The sequence below is a fragment of the Taudactylus pleione genome, unplaced genomic scaffold, assembly GCF_031769625.1.
Source record: "Taudactylus pleione unplaced genomic scaffold, aTauple2 ptg000585l, whole genome shotgun sequence".
In the NCBI taxonomy this organism is placed as follows: Eukaryota; Metazoa; Chordata; class Amphibia; order Anura; family Myobatrachidae; genus Taudactylus; species Taudactylus pleione.
In genome coordinates, this window is record NW_028284987.1 from 1,810,001 (window position 1) to 1,836,048 (window position 26,048).

The 26,048-nt window shown below is 41.6% G+C and overlaps 1 protein-coding gene across 11 annotated transcripts in view; it reads right to left on the bottom strand.

The window, feature by feature from the left end:
* NCOR1 (nuclear receptor corepressor 1) overlaps nt 1-26,048 on the bottom strand; it is a 223,338-nt gene that overhangs the window by 180,047 nt on the left and 17,243 nt on the right. For all 11 annotated transcript variants that reach the window (XM_088453648.1, XM_088453646.1, XM_088453643.1 and 8 more), the window contains exon 2: nt 2,618-2,795. In XM_088453648.1, coding sequence (XP_088309774.1) covers nt 2,618-2,725 — 108 coding nt within the window. In that variant the 5' untranslated portion in view covers nt 2,726-2,795. The remainder of the gene's footprint in view (nt 1-2,617; nt 2,796-26,048) is intronic.

Below are 26,048 nucleotides of genomic sequence, written 5' to 3' on the forward strand. Positions count from 1 at the left end.
CCAACCGGGAACCCTAAACACCCCCCCGTCTCCCCCCCCCCTGTCCGCGCCCGTCACTCGGCTTACCTTCGATCGGTAAGCCGGGGGTCTGGGTCCCAGTGTATGGAAAATGACAGTCGTCGGGATTTCGACGCCTGTCATTTAGCCCTTGCCGGGATTAATCAGTCGGGAAGGGATTCCGTCCATCGGCTTCCCGACTGTTTCCCATCTACAAGGCAGCCTTCACAAATACCTACGAGACCAAAAAAAAATAAAAAATAGGAAAAAGGAGGTGGGGGGGCACGTTTCTGAAGTAAATCTGAAACAAACAAACAAACAATATTATCTGGCACAACACGACATCAAAAGAACTTATGGATCATATATGCCATTTGTTACAAACATTTATTTACTAACATAGTAGCCTGTGGAAAGGAAATGGTGGCATTCTAAATGTATTAAATGGTCTCAGTCACTGGGCTTTGTGGGCAGGAAAGAACAGTATTATAACAGACCGGGTGTCCTCATTTTTTGTTATGTAATGGTGTCTAGCACAGCGGAATGTATTGTATTAGTAGTATGTTCATCTTTTGTGCAGTCCTATGAGAACGGAGTACATTGCCTCTATTTTCTTTGCCATATGTATGATCCCTTCAGGACATGATCATGACATCCAATGATAATATGCCCCTCCCCAAATGCATACATGTATTGCAACCACACCCTGTCCTCACGCTACTACTTGTGAGTATTTCCACATGTGACAAAGACAGATAGGGGGGCTCTTAGAGGAGGTAAAGAAAAGATGGGGAAGACCAGACAAACCTTGGCAATTACACTGAAAAATTACCTCTGCAATCATATTTGCCAGCATAGCTGTTTGTAAATTGGTTTTAATCTAAGAGCAATTCTTGCAGCATTAGCAGATTGTTAAAAATGAGTGTTGCTGCTGCTGGAGACTCCATGGCTCTCAAGGCTGCAGTTTGTACAGCATTGGCTGACTGGCGGGTTTGTTTTGCAGCTGGGGACTCCGTGGTCCTGGATGCTGCATGTGTAGCAGCATCAGCAGATTGGTGAGCTAGCCTTGCATTAAGCGATTCTCTCTTGAGTGGCTGCTGGTCCCTCTTGTTGAGCTGCCAAGCGTGCTTGTACTCCCTCTGAGGTCTCCTCACATCTTGCCTCTTTTTTACTTCTAGCAGCTGAGGAGCTGCGACCCAGCCTGGATAATTTTTTTGGTGGCCTGGCTATTCTGAAACTTAGGCCCTCATTCAGAGCCGTACGCTCTGAGCAGAGCGCACGCTCTGCATGAGGGCCGGGCTCCATTTTCTTGGAGCGTCCTCCTGGACGCTCGTATAGCTGTGGGTCACCACCCACAGGCTATACGAGCGTGCATTTTGATGGCCGCGATGGTCGTGACCATCGCGACCATCGAAATTGCGAGCCGGAGCCTGCGGTTGAGGTTTTCAACCGCAAGCTCCGGAGTGATTTTGGCTCTATCAGAGCCAAAATCACTCCCACTGACATCACTAGTAATGTCAGTGGGCCGGCTTCTGACGGGAGGCGTTCCCGTGGGAACGCCCCCATCAGGGAGGCACGCCCACCAAAGGGGGCGTGCTGTCAATCAACATTGACAGCACGCCCCCTTTGATCGGACACAACGAGCAAAGGAAAGTCCTTTGCTCGTCGTGACTGGCGCATGCGCACGACGGAGCTCCCTCCGTCGTGCGCATGCTCAGTGCAGACCATCGACCCACTTGCGAGCGGACAGCCGCTCGCGAGTGGGTCTGAATCAGGCCCTTAGTCTTTGGATGTGCTTTAACAGTGAATGGTCCAGAAAAGGACCACACATTTAAAGACTGAGATGTGAAAAGTACTAAACTTAGTTTGAATGTGGTATACTAAATGGGGAAAGTTTTGACAATGAACACAAGTCATTCACACCCGGATAACAATGCAATTTAGGAGTAAATAACAGTGCAGGCAGGAGTATTCTCAGACTGTTTGGAATCGGGTATATCAGGAGCAGAGTAACTAACAGGACAGAAATCAGTATAGCTTCCCAAATCACTTTGATTTCAGAAAATCAGTGCAGAACAAATATCATTGCCCGGCAGAAATCCCCACAGACCAACATTGGAGACCCAGAGCCCCCCCCCCCCCCCCGCCGAACTTAGCCTAATCCTGGTCAAACTAACAAAACTCTGGCCGTGCATAGGACAAGCAAACACACGCACACTTTCTCGTTTTTTATATAGATTATTATCATGCATTAAAAAAGGATATGTATGATATGACATGTTTAAGTTCATAGGGGTCAGTCCTATAAGCCGTGATGATCTTGCCGATGCGAGTCATAGCGGCAACACTTTGCGGCAGTCCGGATTCGCTGAATTTTGGTCGTAGCCCTACAGGGCTCCGAGCAAAATTCAACTAATACTGGCTCGGAGCGTGCCGCGAGGTGCCAGTACGTTGCCGTTGTTTTTACACCATTGCAACGGCAACTCGCACTTAATAGGATTGACCCCATAGTGCTATATGTTTTGTTTTAAGAAAAAGTAAATCCTGAAATAAAAAGATTGGTAGGGTAACACATTTTGGCATATATTATTCTGCACATATACGCATTGTACACACTCACCTGCTGGTGTCGGCTGCCAGGAAAGGAGTACTGTACTGGGTGGGTGGAGTAGCGGCTCTGCTCACTGCTGAAAGCTCCTTGGTTCGGAGGGTACCCTGAACTTGACATAATGGGAATCAAGGTCCTCACTGAACAGCAGGGTCAAAGCCAGAGTGCAGTCATGCTGTCAGGAAACCACCTGGGGATGAGAATGCACATCAATTTAGCAAAGCCGCGATTAATAAGCCAACAGGACATAGTACCGAAAGGTTAATGTTGTGCAAAACAATTAGATTTAACCAGGTTCACTTGTATGAATTCTTATTAATGCACACACACAGCATGTACTAAGTCACTAAATGATTAAGTGTATGTAGTAAGAAACATTTTGATGTTGCTTGTAAAACAGATCTTAATACCTGAAACAACAAAAAGTAATCCCCCAGCACTCAGAATGAAATCAGCGATAAGATTTGAAAACCTACATGGCGGTAGATAATTCAGAGATCTCAGTTGCATATATTTGCAAAAATATGGCTAAGCCCCCAAGCCACGTCACGGCGTCTCTGATACTGGAGGTCCCTATCGCTTGGTCTGGGTCAGGGGTGCAGAATCCCAAAAAAGGCGGCGAAGGACAGCCACCTCAGGGAAGCACACCAGTGAAAGACTAGTGTGTTAGTTTTATTTTTAGTTAACACATATTATGAAATAATAAGTGATACACAGGTGAAAGGTGTAATTGAAATGCTAAGAAAAGAATAATAAAAGAAAAAAAAAAAAAAGTATGTGTGTATACACATATATATATATATATATATATATATATATTCATTCATTCTAAGAGAATTACATGTATATACTAAGAGAATTAATACCTGTAGTGCATGTTCTGTTCTGTAAGTTTCATTGCTAACACAGATAAGGGAAAAGCAGGTACTGCAATGAGACCGCAAACACAGGTAACTCTGTTCATCATCTAGCAAAAGCATTTCTAATTATATTTTGTGTACAGGATAGAACCACCACCAGCTCAGTAATGAGCAAATAAATCCTCAATGGACTATCCTGGGTCATCACTAACCGTTTCTAAAGGTGCACGGTCTCAACAAGCCCATGAATACAAGTTTTAATTATTACTAAACCATTCTGCCTAGAATTGGTTGTCTGGTACAGGACCAGCACAGTTAAGGTACCCATACATCGTCACGACCCTGCTATCAGATGGAAAACACCGATCCGAAATGCCGACCAGGGACCATCGATGTTCAGCGTTCCGTCGCAGGATTGGTGAAATTTCACATGTTAAATTTCACCGATTTGACAATCACGATCATTTTTTGATCGGGATTGTCATATCGGTGAAATCCAACATGTTGGATTTCTGCGATCTTGCGATGTCGGGTTGCAGGATCGCGGCAATCCGTCGCAGATGGATGTGGCTACAGAGAAAAGATGCTGATGTGGACTGACCAGTCCTAGCTATTCCATCAGCTAGAATAGTAGAATGCATTATATACGTCAGCTGATTGGAGAGGTGCTGCAGTCAGTCCAATCAGCTGCTGATAATAGAATACACCCACAGAGAGGTGAAACTCGGGAGTCTACCACTCAGCCGTAGGGACATTATAGGCCTGGACCAGAAGCAAAACATAGGTAACAATACAGGTCCTATGTGTGGGTCTTGTACAAAGAAAGGGGGATGGAGGGAGGGAGGGGTGAGGTTAAGAGGTAACGATAAAAAAATTTTATAGCTCATTTTTACCTACAATAACTAGCAAAAAGTATATTTACATAAACTGCAGCTTCAGTACCTTTAAAGATTGTGAAATTTCTATATTAACTAGAAAAAAAACATTATGAAACAAGTGGCCATGAATCTCGTCATAAAGTACAGTAGATGAGTCACTGAGGGAGTAAAGGGCAAACTGGAGAGTAATAGACCAGCTGTTCCATGCAATGCACAGCCTGTGTGACACTGATGTAACTCCCTTCCGTCTTATCAACAAGCCAGTGATAGCAGGGATTTTCTCTTCTACTACTGCACACCTATTAGGAATTGCTAATCCATGTAAAAGTATGTGTCTACCAAGTTTTTTTTAAAACCAAATGCACTAAAACATTCATGCCCTTATCCGATCACTTGCACAATACTGAAACCTGTCCATATCTATCAAAAGCCACCACACATTACACATTATGATCATTAAGAGCACGATCAATTACTTCCATTATGCAGAAAAAAATAACCAACATATTTCTCCTTTATCTTTTTACGCTGCAATAGTCATTAGCTCACTCAACTCAGCATGTAATAAATACTATGTTCCCTGCAGCACACTTACATATGCTCAGTGTGCAGACAACAGCATGTACTGTGTATAGAAAGTGATCAGTGAGGACTCTCACTCACCAGTTGTAACAAAAGCAACCTGCACAATCTAAATTTTCATTGGTTACTGTGAAAACTATTCTAATGTATCTGAAAATAACTTTAAATAGAACTGAAAATTAATATTGGGAGTTTAAAAAACTACAAAAGCAAAAAAAGATACATAGGGATCAATCCTATTAGGTGCGAGTTGCTATTTTCACTTCGAATTCGCATAGCGAATTCATTCTGCAATCCAATTAGCAACTCGCACTGAATCAGTCAGACTGAATTCGCAACTTTCCACTCGCACCTCCCTCAGGGTGGGAGATGGAAAGTAAAATATTTTAAGGTTAAAATGTGGGGACACCGTGCTGAACCCCTTGTTGGACACCCCCCAATGACTAATTAGGCATTTGGAAATTTCCAATTAGCTTAATTAGTCCTATAATTACATGTCATTTGTGGGGGTTAAAAAAAAAAAAAAAAAAGGCCTCAATTTACCCCAAAATCAACTTACAATATTTTTTTAGTTGAAAAATAATTGTTTTTATCATTTTTTTTTTACAATTTTCATGGTGCCCTCAAAGTACCCCAAAATCAGCCATCTGACACCATTTAAAAACCTACATTACCTTCCTAATGCCCACAAACAGCCTTCTATACAGTCCGGCTAAAGAAATTACCAATTTTTGGGGGGTCCAGGATGGTCTCCCCACATTTTCATGCATTTCTCGCAAATCTCATTTGGCAGTCAACTCGCATCCCTCCGCTGCGAGTAGTGCGAATAGGTATTTTTAATTGGATTGGAGAATTCTCGGGAGCACGCTTCGTGTGACTTTCAAGAAACAAACTCGCTACTCGCAATTCGCACCTAATAGGATTGAGCCCATAGACTATAGTTAGGATAGCAAATGGATTGCATGAAATAAGACAGAGATCAAGATATATAATGTGGGGTTAGGTTATTATACCTGCTATCTGCAAACTTTGCTTGCAAGGTAACCGTCCTGGTAAGTTCAAACTATGGGAATAATTAAATTCAGCTGGACTCTGAGTGCAAATTTGTATCTTAAATATAGCATACATCGTAACTACTTTTCATGAAGCTTGCTCCTAAAAGCTCTCACACTTCAATTGTAAATAGCCATTCCCCGGAACTGTGGCAATATAGAGCATTAATTCTACAAAGTGCGACCTGGGAGAAGTGGATGGAAAAACATCCTGAACACCCCAAAAGTGCCAATTACACTGCAGAACAGTACTAGAAATTTGTTAGTGGCCGTAAGCAAAGTATTGGATGTTCCTAAAAGGTGTGAAATGGTTGATTTCATTTTAGTGTTGGTGGAAAAGTGGTAATCAGCAAGTGTTTGCAATTAACGTCTGTATATTATTTTGGGGTACATAAACATGTATTTAAGGTCCTTTTTGAGTGTTTTAAAGACAAGTTTGCAAAATGCTGGAAAAAAAAAAGTAAATCACACATGCAAGTTCAAAAGCACATTCACATAAATGCAACCCTCCCACATACCTGTCCCACATCATTTACCCCATTTTTAAGCTTTTTAGAAAAAATTTACCTCAAAACTATCATGTCAGTATTGCCCCTACTGTGCTATTTAAATGCTTTCCAGTGCCAGATTACTCATCATCATGGATGTACCAGAAGTTCTGCAATGTGTCTGGCATTTTTAACTTAAAGAGAAAAAAATAGCCACCTTGTTGTCATTATCAGTGGGGTGTGAGGGGGAAAAAAATTAGATTTTGCTGTGAAACTTTTCCGGAAGTTTGGCATTGAATTGCAAGACTGCGCGCAAATTAAATTACTTTTACCCGCAAAATCACAACACTAACCTAAATTCCCGGCACATGGCACTGAATTGCCCCCTATGTACATACTACAAAATATGTTTAAAGAGCAGATGCATCCGTTTTAAAAATTGTTGGGTTTCAGCGAGAGATGGGACATGTACAGGGTTATGGTTTAATCTCCGCACAGCACTTTCCTTATCAGTAGATAAATAAAACAGCAGAAGAAGTATGACATCTTATATTATTAAATGGCATATCCTTGTCACATTTTGCTGATATATAATAGGAATATACGTTAATAAAAATATACAATATTTTTAAATAGGTCCATAAGAAAAGATTGCTGGTCTGGCCGATATGGGAAATTATAATCGATCCCGTCAATAAGTCACTTTAAAGTTAACTAAAAGTGTGTAATATAATTTATATGTACATTATATGTAACACGGGGCCATTATTAACACTAGATTCTGGAGGCATTGATATGAGGAAAAACATGGAACACACATTGGAGCAAAATTAAGTGAACTGAAAGCCACTATAAAGTGAGTTAATTATGAAAACCATGTGGAGTCCTATTATTGATGAATACTGACACTTATTGTAAATGTTATAGTAAATGGATCTTAATTATATTATGTTTTATATCAAAAACATGTAATATTTTCTCATGATTATAAGATTGTGCGTGTAATGTCTATGAAAAATTGTCATTATCAAATTAATGATTTATACATCCTTGTAAAGATAATTTTATATTTACTAATACAGGTTGAGTCTCCCATATCCAAATATTCTGAAATATGGAATATTTTTAGCATGACTGAGATAGTGAAACCTTTGATGTTTGATGGTTCAGTGTACACAAACTGTTTAATGCACAAAATTATTAAACTAAAAAGTGTAAAATGACCAATAGGCTGTGTGTATAAGACGTATATGACATATAAATGAATTTCATGTATCTACACAAACTTTGTTTGAGCTACAAAATTATTGAAAGTAATCACATCGCATCGTCAGATCTGACAATCTGGGACACAATGCACTGGGAAAAAAAAAAAGTTAAGATGCACGATAGATCTTAAGTCAGATTGGATGCTTTTTACTGCAAATCGTGTGTAGGACTGCCGGGGAGCTGCCGGAGGAGAGTTCAAGGGAAATCATACACGATATCGGATCGTGAGCACATCGCTATGTGTGTTGGCACCTTCATATGCAAAAAAAAACAAAAAAACAGACTCTTTGCAAGTCTATTGAAAGGAACCAAACCTAATAAAAGTACAGACACTTAAACGTCAGATGAGGCTCGACTGAGAGTCTGAGACTGGCAAGGACTTGGAGTAGGACACTTCTGGTAATTAAATCATAAAGTAAGAATGGTAATTATCCTGTATTATCCACACCATACAGACACATTGCATGTAAATCTTGCTTACCAAGCAACCTCCACATTACCAATGCAACCGCAGCAGTCTGCGGACACATCCGGAGACATTTTCGTATGATTCTGCATGCCTAGTTTTCCTAATCATACCCACCATTAAATCCTACAAAATGGTAAGTGCCTTAACATCATGCACAATCTAAAAAATTCTGCTTATTATGCCAGTTCAGATATACGAATGGTACAGTCAGGTGCATAAATATTGGGACATTGACAGAATTTTCATATTTTGGCCTCTATTCACCACCACAATGGCTTTGAAATGAAACAAAAAATATGTGCTTTAACTGCAGACTTTCAGATTTAATTTGAGGGTAATTACATCCAAATTAGATGAACGGTGTAGGAATTACAACGGTTTCTATATGTGCCTCCCACTTTTTAAGCGGCCAAAAGTAATGGGACAAACTAAACAATCCTAAATATAACTTTCACTTTTTAATACTTTGTTGCAAATCCTTTGCAGGCAATTACAGCCTGAAGTCTGGAACGCATAGACATCACCAGACGCTGGGTTTCATCCCTGGTGATGCTCTGCCAGGCCTCTACTGCAAATGTCTTCAGTTCCTGCTTGTTCTTGGGGCATTTTCCCTTCAGTTTTGTCTTCATCAAGTGAAATGCATGCTCAATCGGATTCAGGTCAGGGGATTGACTTGGCCATTGCATAACGTTCCACTTTTTAGCCTTAAAAAACTCTTTGGTTGCTTTTGCAGGATGCTTCGGGTCATTGTCCATCTGCACTGTGAAGCGCCGTCCAATGAGTTCTGAAGCATTTAACTGAATATGAGCATATAATATTGCTCGAAACGCTTCAGAATTCATTCTGCTGCTTTGTCAGCAGTCACATCATCAATAAATACAAGGGAACCAGTTCCATTGGCAGCCATACATGCCCACGCCATGACACTATCACCACCATGCTTCACTGATGAGGTGGTATGTTTTGGATCATGAGCAGTTCCTTTCCTTCTCCATACTCTTCTCTTCCCATCACTCTGGTACAATTTGATCTTTGTCTCATCTGTCCATAGGATGTTGTTCCAGAACTGTAATGGCTTTTTTAGATGTTGTATGGCAAACTCTAATCTGGCCTTCCTATTTTTGTGGCTCACCAATGGTTTACATCTTGTGGTGAACCCTCTATATTCACTCTTGTGAAGTCTTCTCTTGATTGTTGACTTTGACACATATACACCTACCTCCTGGAGAGTGTTCTTGATTTGGCCAACTGTTGTGAAGGGATTTTTCTTCACCAGGAAAATAATTCTTCTGTCATCCACCACAGTTGTTTTCCGTGGTCTTCTGGATCTTTTGGTGTTGCTGAGCTCTCCGATGCATTCTTTCTTTTTAAGAATGTTCCAAACAGTTGATTTGGCCACACCTAATGTTTTTGCTATCTCTCTGATGGGTTTGTTTTGATTTTTCAGCCTAATGATGGCTTGCTTCACTGATAGTGACAGCTCTTTGGATCTCATATTGAGAGTCGACGGCAATTGATTCCAAATGCAAATGTCACACCTAGAATCAACTCCAGACCTTTTACCTGCTTAATCGATAATGAAATAACGAAGGAATAGCCCACACCTGTCCATGAAATAGCTTTTGAGTTGATGGGCCAAAAGTAATGGGACTCTTAAAAAGTGGGAGGCACATATAGAAACCATTGTAATTCCTACACCGTTCACCTGATTTGGATGTAATTACCCTCAAATTAAATCTGAAAGTCTGCAGTTAAACAAGATGTGCTTTGTTTCATTTCAAAGCCATTGTGGTGGTGAATAGAGGCCAAAATATGAAAATTCTATCAATGTCCCAATGTTTATGCACCTGACTGTAAGTATGTTTTTCAAGCAGGCCACACTCAAACTCAGCCACCAGATTATAATTTCTGACCTAACAGACTTGTGTGTGGTCAACAATAAAAAGGTATCTATGTGTAGGAAAGCGTAAAGAAAAACAGCAAGAGAAGTAGCTGGATGCACAGATTATCCTACTGCAAAATTGGATATTACATGAAAAACCTGTATTATATTAGTAATTTGTTTCAGAACGCTTTACAAATAATTTTTCTTTTAATCCAGCTTCTGTCTAAAGCTGTGCACACACTCTAGACGATATGTCGTTAGATCAGGTGAATCGGAGCGACATGTCAGGTACGTCGTCTAGTGCAGGGGTGGGCAAAACGGCGATCACACGAGCGTTCGATCGCAATGGACGTTCGGGAGCACCCAGCAGCAGCCAAGACGACTCAGGCAGATTCTTATTAGCTGCTGCACCCAGGGCCAGCGCAAAGCACTTTGCCGGCGCCAGGCTGGAGAGGCGCCACCGCTGCATACTCCATTTGCCAGACACCCGCTGAGATTTTGTAACCAGTGGACGCCCGGCAGCTTTTTCTGTTGCAGCGGCTGCCTGAGGCTGGAGCTCACTCCTGAGCTCTGCCTTCCGGCTCCAGCAGTAGGCACTATGGGAGAGATGTCATGACGTCTCTCCCATAGTGCCGAGCGGGAGGAGCAGTAGGACGGCGGCGGGCGCAGGAGCGAGGATTCAGGTAAGTATAGTATTGACTGTGTGTGTGTGTGTGTGTCTTTTATGCATAAGGGGCACTGCATAAGAGGCATTACTGGGGGCACTGTACAAGAGCACTACTGGGGTCACTGCATAAGGGGCATTACTACAGTGGACATAAGTGGCACCACTGTGGGCATTGTGTATAAGGGGCACTACTGTGTCGTCATCCCTTGCTTCGAGGTCACGCCCCCTTTTTTGGGCTGAGTAGATCACAAAAGGTTTTTAGCTTTAAAAGTAGATCACAGAGCCCAAAAGTCTGGCCACCCCTCGTCTAGTGTGTACCCATGATAAGTGCGCTCCCGTGGGTCGTTAGTAACATCCCTCGTTGGCCCTACTGCAGGGCCTACTGGGGATACTAACAATGCCATGCTGCAGAACGTGTCTCTTGCCCCCGTCGGACCCAGCATCGGCATGTATGCCCTTGCCATATGCCGTGCTGGGTACACATTGTCTGATCGGTACCCAGCTTTACCTTCGGCAGAATACTGGGCAAGGGGGCCGCAGGCAATCCATGAAAATAAAAAGGTGACTCTTGCTAAGTAGCTTTGGAACAAGAAAATGGAAGAAAGAAGTGTGATATTTTTAAGTGTATAGTCAGTGAGTGTGCTGTCATGGCTTATAATACTTTTTACAATGGTGTTGCTTATATTACATAAGATTATATGAACTATCACATACAATGTTATATCATTTTAGAAGAGTAATCCCTGAAGTTTGTGGTCATCTAATAGAGCTCTTCAAAGATACATATGATACAAAGAGGAATACAAGTAAATTTGTATACAGGTAACTGTAAGGGCACTTATCCACTGCTGATTAAACATTGTATGACAGCATATTAGCATTTTTAAAGCAAGTACAAAGCATGCGGACACACCTGTACAATAACTATATGGTCTGATCAGAGTCAGACAATTGCAGCGGGAGAATGTCTGACTCAGGACAGACTCACTCCTGCCATCACCCCTGTCCCCGCTAAAGGCTACCACTTTTGAAGGGGAGATGCGCTGATGGTTTTGGAAGTTGTGTCATGTTAGACCATGTCTTTAAAAAAACTTTTAGATCCCAACCGCATGACCAACTACAGACCAGGCCTGGTCTACCACTACTATGCAGATGATACACAACTGTACCTGTCTTTTGCTCCAGGTACTGAAAACCCAATAACAACCCTAAATGGCTGCCTAGCTGATCTTCAGTAGTGGATGAGTGCCAGTTGGCTACAACTGAACCCGGCATACAGCATAGCCAACCAACAGGACTTACGTTTGGGAATTCAGAACTACAAAAAAACTGAACATGTGCGGAATCTTGGTGTTGTCCTGGATAGTGGCTTGACACTTAAAAATCAGGTATCAGCCACAATCAAATTCTCATTCTTTCATCTGAGGAACAAAGCCAGAATCAAGCACTTAATTCCCTCAGATCATCTGCCTAAAGTCATACATGCATTTATATCATCACGCCTAGACTACTGCAACGCCCTCTACCTTGGTCTCCCAGCAAAAAAAATGCACAGCTTGCAGAAGGTACAAAATGCAGCTGCCAGGTTATTAATCAACCAGCCCAGTACCAGCCACATAACACCCGTTCTCTACTCCCTTCACTGACTGCCTGTAAGATGGTGAATTGTTTTCAAGATTGGCTTACTGACTTTCAAAGCCCTACATGACCAGGGCCCAAGGTACTTGAAGGAGCTTCTGAACAATCACTGTCCCACTCGATTACTGCAATCCGTTGATGGACTATTAACAGCACCTACAATCTCTCGGGATTCATCTGGAGGCCGAGCTTTCAGCTCTGTGGCTCAGACTCTATTGAACTCACTTCCCGGCACAGTTAGAGAGGCCTCCACTCTAGAAACCTTCAAAAATAAACTCAAGACTCACCAATTCACCAAAGCATTTCACCAATGTCCCTTCAGTGATCGCGCTGACCGAAAAAATTTGTAGGTCCCAGGTACCCCTCACTTTAATAAAAAGTGGTCCTACTCCACTGTTTCTGGGTCCCATCATATGTTATGGGGGATGGGGGCAGACAGTAGTTGGGACAGTGCTGGGGGGAGGTAGCAGATGGGATAAGGGCAAGCAGCAGTTGGGGTAGAGCTGGGGGTAAAGGCAGGAAGGTGGTGGGGTAGATCTAGGGGCAGAGGGGAGTAAGGGCAGGCAGTGCTGAGGGTAGGGAGTAAGGGCAAACAGTTGTTGCAACAGTGCAGTCCCTCATTGCCCGTGGTATGTAAATACACGCTATACTGTATATACCAGTGGTTGATGAACTGAATGAAGATGCGAGTGTGGCCTCACTTTGGATATATGGATTGATGGATGGATGGATGGATGGATGGAGATATATATATATATAATATAAAAACAGCCACGGCCTGGGCACTCTTCCTCCAGGAAGTATAGGGTGCGTGCCCCCCGCAAAATCGATAAGTAGCAAGCAAACAACGGTGGCACTCCAAGTATGACAGCATTAAAATATAATAAACATGTAGGCAGTCCATTGACCCGGCTTTAATGCTGTCATACTTGGAGTGCCACCGTTGTTTGCTTGATATATATATATATATATACACATACACACACATACAGTCAGGTGCATAAATATTGGGACATTGTCAGAATTTTCATATTTTGGCCTCTATTCACCACAACAATGGCTTTGAAATGAAACGTTTAACCAAGATGTGCTTTAACTGCAGACTTTCAGATTTAATTTGAGGGTAATTACATCCAAATCAGGTGAACAGTGTAGGAATTACAACGGTTTCTATATGTGCCTCCCACTTTTTAAGGGACGAAAAGTAAAGGCCCCCATACATCAGCAATCGATTGTGTATAAAAATCTTTCCCTTTTTCAATCGATTGCAGAATTGCCACAATCGATTGAAAAATGGAAAGATTTTTATACACAATCGATTGCAAATTGCACGATTGCTGCAATCAATCTCTAATGTATGGGGGCGTTAATGGGACTATCAACTCAACAGCTATTTCATGGACAGGTGTGGGCTATTCCTTCGTTATTTCATTATCAATTAAGCAGGTAAAAGGTCTGGGAGTTGATTCTAGGTGTGACATTTGCATTTGGAATCAGTTGCTGTCGACTCTCAATATGAGATCCAAAGAGCTGCCACTATCAGTGAAGCAAGACATCATTAGGCTGAAAAATCAAAACAAACCCATCAGAGAGATAGCAAAAACATTAGGTGTGGCCATATCAACTGTTTGGAATATTCTTAAAAAGAAAGAATGCACCGGAGAGCTCAGCAACACCAAAAGACCCGGAAGACCACGGAAAACAACTGTGGTGGATGACAGAAGAATTATTTCTCTGGTGAAGAAAAACCCCTTCACAACAGTTGGCCAAATCAAGAACACTCTCCAGGAGGTAGGTGTATATGTGTCAAAGTCAACAATCAAGAGAAGACTTCACAAGAGTGAATATAGAGGGTTCACCACAAGATGTAAACCATTGGTGAGCCACAAAAACAGGAAGACCAGATTAGAGTTTGCCAAACAACATCTAAAAAAGCCATTACAGTTCTGGAACAACATCCTATGGACAGATGAGACAAAGATCAACTTGTAGCAGAGTGATGGGAAGAGAAGAGTATGGAGAAGGAAAGGAACTGCTCATGATCCAAAACATACCACCTCATCAGTGAATCATGGTGGTGGTAGTGTCATGGAGTGGGCATGTATGGCTGCCAATGGAACTGGTTCCCTTGTATTTATTGATGATGTGACTGCTGACAAAAGCAGCAGAATGAATTCTGAAGTGTTTCGGGCAATATTATATGCTCATATTCAGTCAAATGCTTCAGAGCATTATATATATATATATATATATATATATATATATACACACACACACACACACACACACACCTGCAGCGCATATTTTGCAATCACTGCAGATATGTGTACATGCATGGCCAAAAGTTTTGAGTGTAACACAAGTATTGGTTTTCAAAGAGTTTGCTGTTTCAGTTTTTATGATGGCAATTTGCATATACTCCAGAATGTCATGGAGTGATCAGATGAATTAATTGTCAAGTCCCTCTTTGCCATGACAATGAACTTAGGGCCTGATTCAGACCCACTCGCAAGCGGGTCGAGTGCCGGGCAGTACGCACGCAAGAAATTCACTAGCTCCGGGGCTCGCTACAAACGGGGCGGCTGTCCATGTTGATCAACAGCTCGCCCTGTTTTGTAGGCGGGGACGGGGGGTGGCTGGACAAACGGAGGCGTTCATGAAGGAACGCCTGCCGCTTGTGGGTGGCCCTACTGACATCACTTGTGATGTCAGTAGTGAGCTTCCTGCTCTTATTTGAGGAGGAAGCTCACTGGGGCTTGCGGCAGACGAGACTCTACCACAAGGGTCTCGTCGCAAGCCCGATGGTCGCGATAATCACGACCATCACCTGGCCGCTCGCAAAAGCTGTGGGTGGTCACACACAGCTTAGCGAGTGGCCAGGAGGCCGGACCCCAAAAAGAAAAAAAACACCCATCAGACCTGCGAGTGGGTCTGAATCAGGGCCTTAATCCCCAAAACATTTCCACTGCATTTCAGCCCTGCCACAAAAGGACCAGCTGACATCATGTCAGTGATTCTCTCGTTAACACAGATAACAAGGCTGGAGATCACACTGTCATGCTGATTGAGTTAGAACAGCAGACTGGCAGCTTTAAAAAGAGGGTGGAGCTTGGAATAATTGTTCTTGCTGTTAACCATAGTTACCTGCAAGGAAATACGTGGAGTCATCATTGCTTTGCACAAAAAAGGCTTCACAGGCAAGGATATTTGCTGCAAGTAAGATTGCACCTAAATCAACCATTTATTGGATTATCAAGAACTTCAAGGAGAGAGGTTCAATAGTTGTGAAGAAGGCTTCACGGTGCCCAAGAACGTCCAGCAAGCACCAGGACCATTGCCTAGAGTTGATTCAGCTGTGGGATCGTGGAACCACCAGTGCAGAGCTTCCTCGGGAATGGCAGCAGGCAGGTGTGAGTGTATCTTCATGCACAGTGAGGTGAAGACTTTTGGAGGATGGCCTAGTGTCAAAAAGGGCAGCAAAGAAGCCACTTCTCTCCAGGAAAAACATCAGGGACAGACTGATATTCTGCAAAAGGTACAGGGATTGGACTGCTGAGGACAGGGCTAAAGTTATTTTCTCTGATGAAACACCTTTCAGATTATTTGGGGCATCTGAAAAAACGCTTGTCCAGAGAAGGAAAGGCAAGTGCTACCATCAGTACTGCCAACAATAAAGCATCCTGAGACCATTCATGTGTGGGGTAGCTTTTCAGCCAAGGGAGTGGACTCACTCACAAGTTTGCCTAAGAACAGCCATGAGTAAAGAATGGTACCAAAACATCCTCCAAGAGCAACTTCTCCCAACCATCCAAGAACAGTTTGATGACGAACAATGCCTTTTCCAGCATGATGGAACACCTTGCCATAAGACAAAAGTGATAACTAAGTGGCTCGGGGAACAAAACATCAAAATTTTGGTTCCATGGCCAAGAAACTCCCCAGACCTTAATCCCATTGAGAACTTGTGGTCAATCCTCAAGAAGCGGGTGGACAAACAAAAAAACAAAAACTCTAACAAACTCCAAGCATTGATTAGGCAGGAATGGGCAGCCATCGGTCAGTATGTGGCCCAGAAGTTGATTGACAGCATGCCATGTTGTGTCCTCCAATAGCTAGTGGTCGGCAAACCGGGGACGGGACGGACGTCCTCCTCACTGGACGAGGAGACGCTGCCACAGAAAGCAGATTGGTTTGGGAAGATACTGCACTGGCTGCTGCGGTGCGTAAATATCACGGATTTTGCAATGACTGTCCCTTAAGCTTGTTTTGTATTTTGTGCTATAAATGCAAATGTAAAGCACTTGGAGTCCTTTAAGAGAAAAGTGCTATAAAAACAACATTATTATCATACATAAGTAAAAGCATCCAATACATATCAATGGGCAGTGACTGATGTGATTACATAATCTCTACACAAAATGATTATCACTATATATAATAATAATAATAATAAGGTGGATGGCATAACCTTTACTATATATGCATTTTATTGTGTGCTTTAACTTCAATGACAGCTCTTGCTTTTTTTTTCCCCCTAAATAAAAACACATTTCCAAAAAACAGTTTTTGTTTCACAACTTGAATCTCACATCCCCTTTTCCTACTACATTTCTGACATGTCACAGGGAACATACATGTGCTTTGTTTCCCCCCTTTTAGCTCTGAAACACTGAACCCAGCTATAGTCAAACCCTCTGCTCCCACACAGTGTGCAATTTGTAAATGAGCCTTTGTGACATTGATCAAATAATGAGGAAATTGTAAGTGTATTGTTTATTAGTGTGTCTGATTGCCTGCCATCAGGTGCTGGAGAACACCAATACCTGGAAGTTTTGAGGATGCACTTCAGAAAGTTGTATATGTCCTTGGTGTAGAGATTGAAAACACCACTTCAAAGTCCAACTGTTATCACTTTTGGATCACCCCTATTATTAATTTAATATCAACTTTTTTTTCTTGGTTTATCTTAATTTAGGTCTTAAATTGATTCATGTGACTGAGAGGACATCAAGACTATCTTTATCACGTGTGCCGCTTTTGTGTGCTTGAGTATGATTGGTTACGTGAATCTAATGCTTCTCACTAAAAAGGCCTTTTCTAGCGAGAAAAAAAAAAATTGTGTCTGCCTGGACCTTCCATATAAAGCACCCTCTTCATTCTTTCATTCCATTAATATATTTGCGCCTCACAAACCAAATTGGTTTTGTATATTGCAAAAGCAGTCATATTCACAAACGTAGTGCACATCACACACGATGCCACAAAAGAACTAAAAATTCAGTGACCGTGGGTGACAAGAGTCCAAATGTCATCTTATTTTTTCTGTATCTTCAGTTTTGAGGCTCTTTTTCTTAAATACTGTATATGCAAAAATATACTCTTCCTCAGCTAGTGACCTGCTCAATTCCCTACCTGAACCCTCTGGCACATTCTCTTCATTTGACCTCACAAAAGATGATGAAGTATCTACACTCTTCTCATCCTCCTACTCTATTACCTCTCCTCTAGATCCTATACCCTAACAAATCTGTAAAGCTTTGTCTCCTGTGCTCATCCCAACCCTAACTAAAATCATCACTGTTCCATCACTGTTCAAGTATGCAGTGATTACTCCCATTCTGAAAAAACATAATTCTGACCCTAACACACACTCAAATTACCATCCTATCTCCCAGCTCCCATGCCCCTCCAAGCTACTTGAGAGACTTGTCTAAACTCGCCTCACACACTTTAACACCCACAATTTATTGGACCTACTTCAGTCCGGCTTTCAAATGATTTGGTCACTGCCAAGACTAAAGGCCATTAGTCACTCCTAATTCTTCTGGATCTCCCTGCTGCTTTTGACACTGTTGACCACTCTTATCATACAAACACTACAATCCCTAGGTCTTAAGGACACAGCTCTTTCTTGGATCTCATCCTACCTATCTGATCACTCTTTTACTGTTAATTTTTTGGATTCTGCCTCCTCTTCGCTACCTTTACCAGATGTAGTACCGCAAGGCTCTGTCTTAGGTCCTTTGCTATTCTCAATCTATACCACCTCTCTTGGCAAACTAATCAGCTCTTTTGGATTTCAGTACCATCTGTATGCGGATGATACTCAAATCTACCTATACTCCCCAAATTTATCACCATCTGTATTGGTCCGTGTTACTGAATGTCTTTCTGCCATTTCATCTTGGATGTCATCTCGCCACCTCAAACTTAATATTTCCAAAACCGAATTATATTTCCACCGGCCATTAACAGTTACCAACCTGATCTCTTTATCACTGTTGACAACTCGACAATCCACCCTGCCGCACAAGCTCGCTGCCTTGGTGTCATCCTTGACTCTGAACTGTCCTTTGTTCCCCACATTCAATCTGTCTCAAAATCATGTTACATACATCTAAAAAACATATCCATAATTCGACCATATCTCACACAAAAGACACTGCAAAAACTGTAATCCATGCACTCATTATTTCCCGCATTGACTATTGCAATATTCTCCTTACTGGTCTTTCTAAAAACAGCCTATCGCCATTACAATCCATGATGAATGCAGCTGCGAGGCTTATCTTCCTTGCCAAATGGTCATCGTCTGCTGCCCCGCTCTGTCAGTCCCTCCATTGGTTACCGGTTTTCTAACGTATTCAATACAAAATACATTTACTTACACATAAGGCCATTAACCAAACCATACCAACATACATCTCTTCACTCACCTCAAAATATCTCACAACCCGACCTCTCCGCTCAGCACAATATCTGCGTCTCTCATACCCACGCATTACTTGGTCCCATTCACGGTTACAGGACTTTCTTCAGGCTGCACCCACTCTATGGAATGCCTTACCATGCACAATAAGACTTAACTCTGGTCTCCAATCATTCAAGTGTTCCCTTAAAACTCACCTCTTCAGACAAGCTTATCAGATTCCAGAACCGCCCACATAACCTTCATAGCTTCCATGTCTAATTACATCCCCTTTCACAGTCCACACATAACCTCACACATTGTCTCTTTTTCACATCCTCCTGACATTTGGCCGACATTCCATGCAGCCCACCAAGAAACTCTGCATTCTGCCTGGACCAAATTGCAATATGTAGCACCTATCCTTGTGTATCAATGCCTATTTCCCTATAGATTGTAAGCTTGCGAGCAGGGCCTTCCTACCTATATATCTGTTATTACCCAGTTTTGTTCTATAAATGTTTCCAATTGTAAAGCGCAATGGAATATGCTGCGCTATATAAAGAAACTGTTAATAAATAAAATATTGAATAAAACAAATATAAATTTAGAAGGTTGTATATGATAAATTAGGTATTGTGTTTTGAGAGATGCCAAAGGATCCAAGGAGAATATTGGTAATGAAGACCCATGCATAAATTATACAAATTGCCCTCCTTCCCTTCTATATATAATTTTTTTCCCCGTGCAATGGTGGCCATCTTAGTGGTTTACCTCAAGTACCCGGCCACAGACTTAATATTAACAGGGTACTGTCCAACACGGATATTGGCTTAAGAAAGAAAATAGTATTATTTCAATGTAATTCAATGCCACCATACATGTTCAATGGTAAGGTGCATACACACGTAACGATTTTAACGACGTCGTTATCGTTAAATCGTTCAAACAAATTGTTCCGTTTATGAGTTATAACAATGAATGATAATCACAAATGCACACTCCTGTTTGTAGTTATCGTTCATCGTCCATTTCAGACTATCCAACTTGATTATTTTCATTAAGGGAAGGAACATTATTCGTTCATCGTTCAAAAAAATCGTTCATTACACTTCAAAAAAAGTTCACTTTTTCAAGGGAAAAATCTGACAGAAAATCGTTGGTTACAAAATCGTTACGTGTGTATGTACCATTACTCTTGTTCTGGAAAGCTGAGATCTTCCAAATACTGCCAGCTCCGTTTACTGCACTTTAAGCACACCGAGGTCAATACAACGATCTCCACAATACCAGCATGCATTTGCATTCAACAGAGTTTGATCTTGCGCTTTAAAATGCAAATTAACTGCCAGTGTATAGGCAGCCTTACAGAGTTGTACATACAGCATTGATGTAAAAAAAGTGCAATAACACTGGTTCTTCTCACTTTCTAACCCTTTAAATGAAGGAAACGTCACAGTCACATAACACAGGAAGACTAAAACCACAACACATACAGCTTTATTCCACTTGTAAAGAAAGTATTTTGAACTATTTCTTATATTATTTATATTTTGAAAGAACAATTACACCTCTTTGCAGATTGGTACATGTGAAGTCAATATTTCTGCCAAGTTTGTTTGGCAGTACGTTTTTTCCTGGGCTAGAATGCTGCCAATGCTTCTATGCCAAGGAAAAAATAAAACTATCTAAAGTGGCAAGGGCAGTTTTATTGTGAAGTGGGATTGTATTCTGTGGCAAGAGCTCTTGGTATAAAGCGTCAGAGGACATAATCATCATGCTGTATTCCAGGAGGAGATTGCAGGAATGGTAAACTACAATACCACTTCATTATCTTGATGGACAAACAATGATCAAATGGTGATTAAAGGCATAGGTTTTAGATTATTTTACTACCTGAACCCCTTCAGCTAAACTAAACCTCAATGGGAGGAACTTCCGTCTCACGCAGATGAAAAAGCTGTAAAGAAAGCCATAGGTATACTTAAGATCAGAACCTCAACCATTATTTTTGAATTAATAAAAGGTCAATGTAACAACTCAGAAAATCTCTGCTAAACCTCAATCAACACAGGGGTTAACAAGAGCTAAGCACTGATGAAAAGAGAAATGTTTGTCAAGAGCAAGACTTGACATTTACATCCTTATCTGTGCAAACAGCAGTATAGTAAGACTAATAATACATCTGAATAATGCAGACAGGTAGCCTTCATCACAAAGAGACCACAGAATTGTTTCACTATTGTTCCTTATGGTGTACACCACCGTCCTTTACCTGCTGTTGACATGCGTGTCACTTCAGAATTAGGACACACACACGTTCCAGTTTCTACCTGTTGTGCTGGATGATGTACACATAGTGAATGGAGTGACGCAACATGCACACCCACTGCTGTTTTGTCTCCAAACAAATGGTGGACGATGTTGCTCGTTCAATTTTCACAGCAGTCACAGTCTGATCCACTTAAAAATTGAAAGAAAAACAAACACACAAACCACATATGCCCCAGTTTATGTGACGTGGACAGAGCACAGCAAGCCGCAATTGGAGCTTTGAATATCTATGCACAATATACCTTACACAGGATTGTATACACACCAGGAGCCAGCTAGCAATTGCTGGTGCCTAATGCTGGGTACACCTTTTCAATAGGCTGATCTGGTCAAACTCTTCCGATCTGCAGAGCAGTGTGTACCCAGCGTGACACACTATCAGCTGCCTGTGAGCTCCGTACACTGGGCCTGATTCAGAGCTGAACGCTCTGACCAGAGCGCTCGCTCTGAATCAGGGCCCTCCTCCATGAAAATGGAGCGGCCTCTTGGCCGCTCGTATAGCTGTGGGTGACCACCCGCAGCATATGCGAGCGGCCAAAAAGATGGTCGCGATGGTCTTGACCATTGCGACCATCGGACTTGCGACGGAGACCCTGCGGTAGGGTCTCCCTGCCACAAGCCCTGGAGTGATTTTGGCTCTATTAGAGCCAAAATCACTCCCACTGACATCACTAGTGATGTCAGTGGGACCGGCTTCAGACGGTAGGCATTCCCATGGGAACGCCTCCGTCTGGCAGGCACGCCCACCAAAGGGGGCGTGCTGTCAATCAACATCGACAGCACGCCCCCTTTGGTGCGAGACCCGGAGCGATGGAAAGCCCGTCGCTCCCCAGGTCTCGCGCATGCGCACGACAGAGCTCCCTCCGTCGTGCGCATGCGCAGTGGGGAACATCGACCCGCTTGCGAGCGTACTGCCGCTCGCGAGCGGGTCTGAATGACCCCCACTGTACGGGCTTCTATGGGATTGGGAGTTTGGGCCGACCAAATATTAAACAGCACAGAAGATGCGACCGCCCAGCCCAGACCATTGCAGAAGCGTTATAAGCAGTAAATCAGCTAATGCTCCTGCAATGGTACAGCATACACACCTATACAATTGTCGGCTAAATCACCCCTTATAGGGTCGAGGATTGTATAGGTGTGTACCAAGCTTAACCTTTACAAGTCTTTAAATGCATATATTCCCTGATGACTTTACAGCTTCTGATGTCTTCTATAGTTGACTAAATGGCTCCAGAAGTCGACATGATTTTGTCCACGTGTGACCTTAAGGGGCCATATACATGGGAGCACTGCTCCTGGGCCTTTTACCTACAAACTTCATTCAAAGTGCTCTGAAAAATGTACTGGTCTTTTTCATCATTTTACTGGCCATACCATGTTATAAATAGTGTGCTGACCATTACCGCTACAGGCTCTGCACTGATGCTGGAGATTTGGAAATAGTTCCTGCCCCCTGACACCTACATTGTTTTATAATCAGTATACTGTGATAGCATATTATAAAATGAGCCGCTATCATATGCCATCACTGTTGAGAAAGGGAATCCCCCGTACTGCTCTACATGCTATGGAAGACCGTTTCATTTTTAAGCTTGGCAAAACTTATTAAATGTAATGTTAGGTGCAGTGAATCTATGTATAATGTGTTTAAGTGTAGCGTTTGTATGTTCTCCCCAGTTTAGTCAGCTGTCAAAATAATGCATAGTGTGAAATAATGACATATCAGGAGCACCCAATATTTTTTGGTCCTAGGACAAAATTGGGGGACATTTAAGAGTACAAAATAAAACTGTAAACTATGTAAAATGGATGTCAGGTAAAAACTAATTAAGAACCTCTCTGCAGTTATGCTAAGTCATGTCACATCACACAGGTAGGAAACAATGCTCTGCCTCACACCCCCTACTACAAACAGCATAGATTCCAGCAGCAAATTATGTTCATCGGGAAGACATAAAATTGCACACTAAGCAAGGTGGAACTTACAGCAAAGAAACCCACTTTTTTTGCATCAACATAAAAAGAGATATTGCTGAATAATATCAGTTCACTGAATATGTTTCTATTTTTAGCAGGCTGCCATGTTAGGAGACAGGTCCTTATCTATCCTATACTCGGAATCCAGTCAAGATGCCGAACGCCGATCGGTATGCCGGAATCCCAACACCTGTCAGAATGTCGACGCGATTAAGATACCAACATCGGGGGAATTCAATAGTTTCTTGCGCCCATAGCTCCCATTTAAAGTGATCAGGAGCTGTTCAGCGTAGGCCTGGTCACGCAAACAATTGAATAGTTCCAGTGTTCTCCCCAGAAAATTTTTCCAGCCGGGTGGCATCAAGAATTAGCCGGGTGGGGGCCTTCGCAATAAAATGTTTTAAACCCTGACTTTATAATGATTTAAACTTGAAACAACATTTTATATATTAATTCTCTTCTTATTAAAGTCCCAGTCGTCTGATTATGAAAAAGCTGCAAAGTCTGTAGGATGCGGTCCTTTTTATACAGCTTCCAGATACTGTCCCCACTTGCAGGCTCCCAAAGTGCCGGGTGGTAGGTTGTTTCTTGCCGGGTGGTGCACCCGCCAAAAACAGCCTGGGGAGAACACAGAGTTCCCGTCACTTTAGACAGGAGCTACTGGTGCCCAAAACAATTGAATTGCTCCCATTGTATCCTAAATATGTGGATTCAACAAAGGATGTTTTGTCAGAGTTGGAGTCAATTTTGAGTGGAATCAGAAGAAATGTACAAATTCCATCTTCAAAATAAAATCTTGTAATATTTCATAAATATGTCCTAGGCACACCTCCAGATCAGTGTCACGCATCTTTGAACATCCAGAAGGAGCCTGATTATTATATTGCAGAAAATCAACACTAAACAGGAAGAGAACCAAGTGTTGTTCATCAACACACACAAAAAACCACAGCAAAGACCAGCACAGCAATGTATGTTCTCAGTTATGAAAACAATTAAGTTTTGTACAAAATAGGCAAAAAAAATAATAATAAAAATAGATGAATATGAAGCTGAAGTGTCCAGACTGATCTATGAGAATAAGTACTGCATAAGATGATACTAATAATGTTGGTAGTAGTACAATAGAGGCCAAGGATACACTACTTGTTGGTACAAGAGGGGTGAGAATTAGCAGCATTGTGTATTAGTTAATGGAATATATTATATATATATTATAGTGAACTGCAATAACTACCCTATGGTGCCCACTACGATATGATAATTACCAGTTACTACATGCAGCCATCACACATTACACTGTGATTAACCCATCCTGCTGTCATAGTGTACATGCATTCTTCTACTATCTCATGACCTAAACTACTATTTGAACCTTTATTAAATCATGTATTGCACAAATTTAATTACCCTGGAGGTCCAAACTGTAGTCTATTGAATGCATGTAAAATATACATTTGCCATTTATGAAGGAATTGGAGAGTAGTAAAATAGAGGCGTCAAGGTGGAAGCTTTGGCATACTGAATGCACAGTCATGGGTTCAACTGTTTGTAATAGAGAAAGAAAATAAATAAATAATTCTGTAACAGCTACAGTGTAAATCATAACAATCAATTTCTTTCATGCTTTATAGATGAAAAATCCAATTTGAGTTTTTGGATGTCCTTAAAGAGGTTGTAAATTCACTATCCGACAATAAGTTGTAAATTACAGTATTTTTTTATTACTAAAATACATACAAAAATGTAAAATAACTTAAATAAGTATATAAAATGTATCCAGTATGCTACCAATCCCATTCCTTTGTAATTTTCTATCTGTAAAACTCCACCTGGTATGACATAGCTTACATCTATCCGTTGTTTAAATTGCCAATGTGTATTCTCCTCCTTTAGTAACCGAACATATTCTTTTTTTCTCGATAGAATGTACAGCAGAATTATCGTACATACACACGGTACAATCTGTACCACCAACGACGTGAAAGATATCTTTCAGTGAAGTCATCCAGCAACATCTCTGAACAGGCAAAGTTGACGAGATTGTCCAAGTTGGCCTACATGCATGGACTATGAAAGATATCTTTATCGTCCATGCGGGAACACGCATTGTTGGTCGTTGACAGGTTAAGTACATAAAAATGAACGATATCGTTATCGTTTATATCGTTCAGTTTTATCGCTCCGTGTGTCCGCACCTTAAGTGTTCTTATGTAAATTTACTGCTAAATAAACAGTCCACCAAATTGCTCAGAAGATATCAGTAAAAATATAAAATGGTCTTATAACAAAAACATAAGTATTCTCAATAATGGTGTGCAATATCCAAGTGCCTGAGACAGGATACCACTATTTTATGCAGTACGCAGTGTTGCAAACTAACAGCCTCTCAGTTTAATGCCCTTTCCTCTGACACGGATTACTGCACATACCCGAGGAGGTGAATAAGTCCTTCTGTGCAAGAACACTTTCCTGTTGTTCATTCAGCTGAAATTGTTCTCTACCTAACTGTCTCAGATAAGATTTATCAAGTTATTTATATAGCACCTACATATTACGCAGCAATTAGTGGAACTGCTACTACAGGTTAACTTTACAATAAAATATACAAGGAAATAGATCTCATGGGTGTACTGATGATCCATTTACTAGA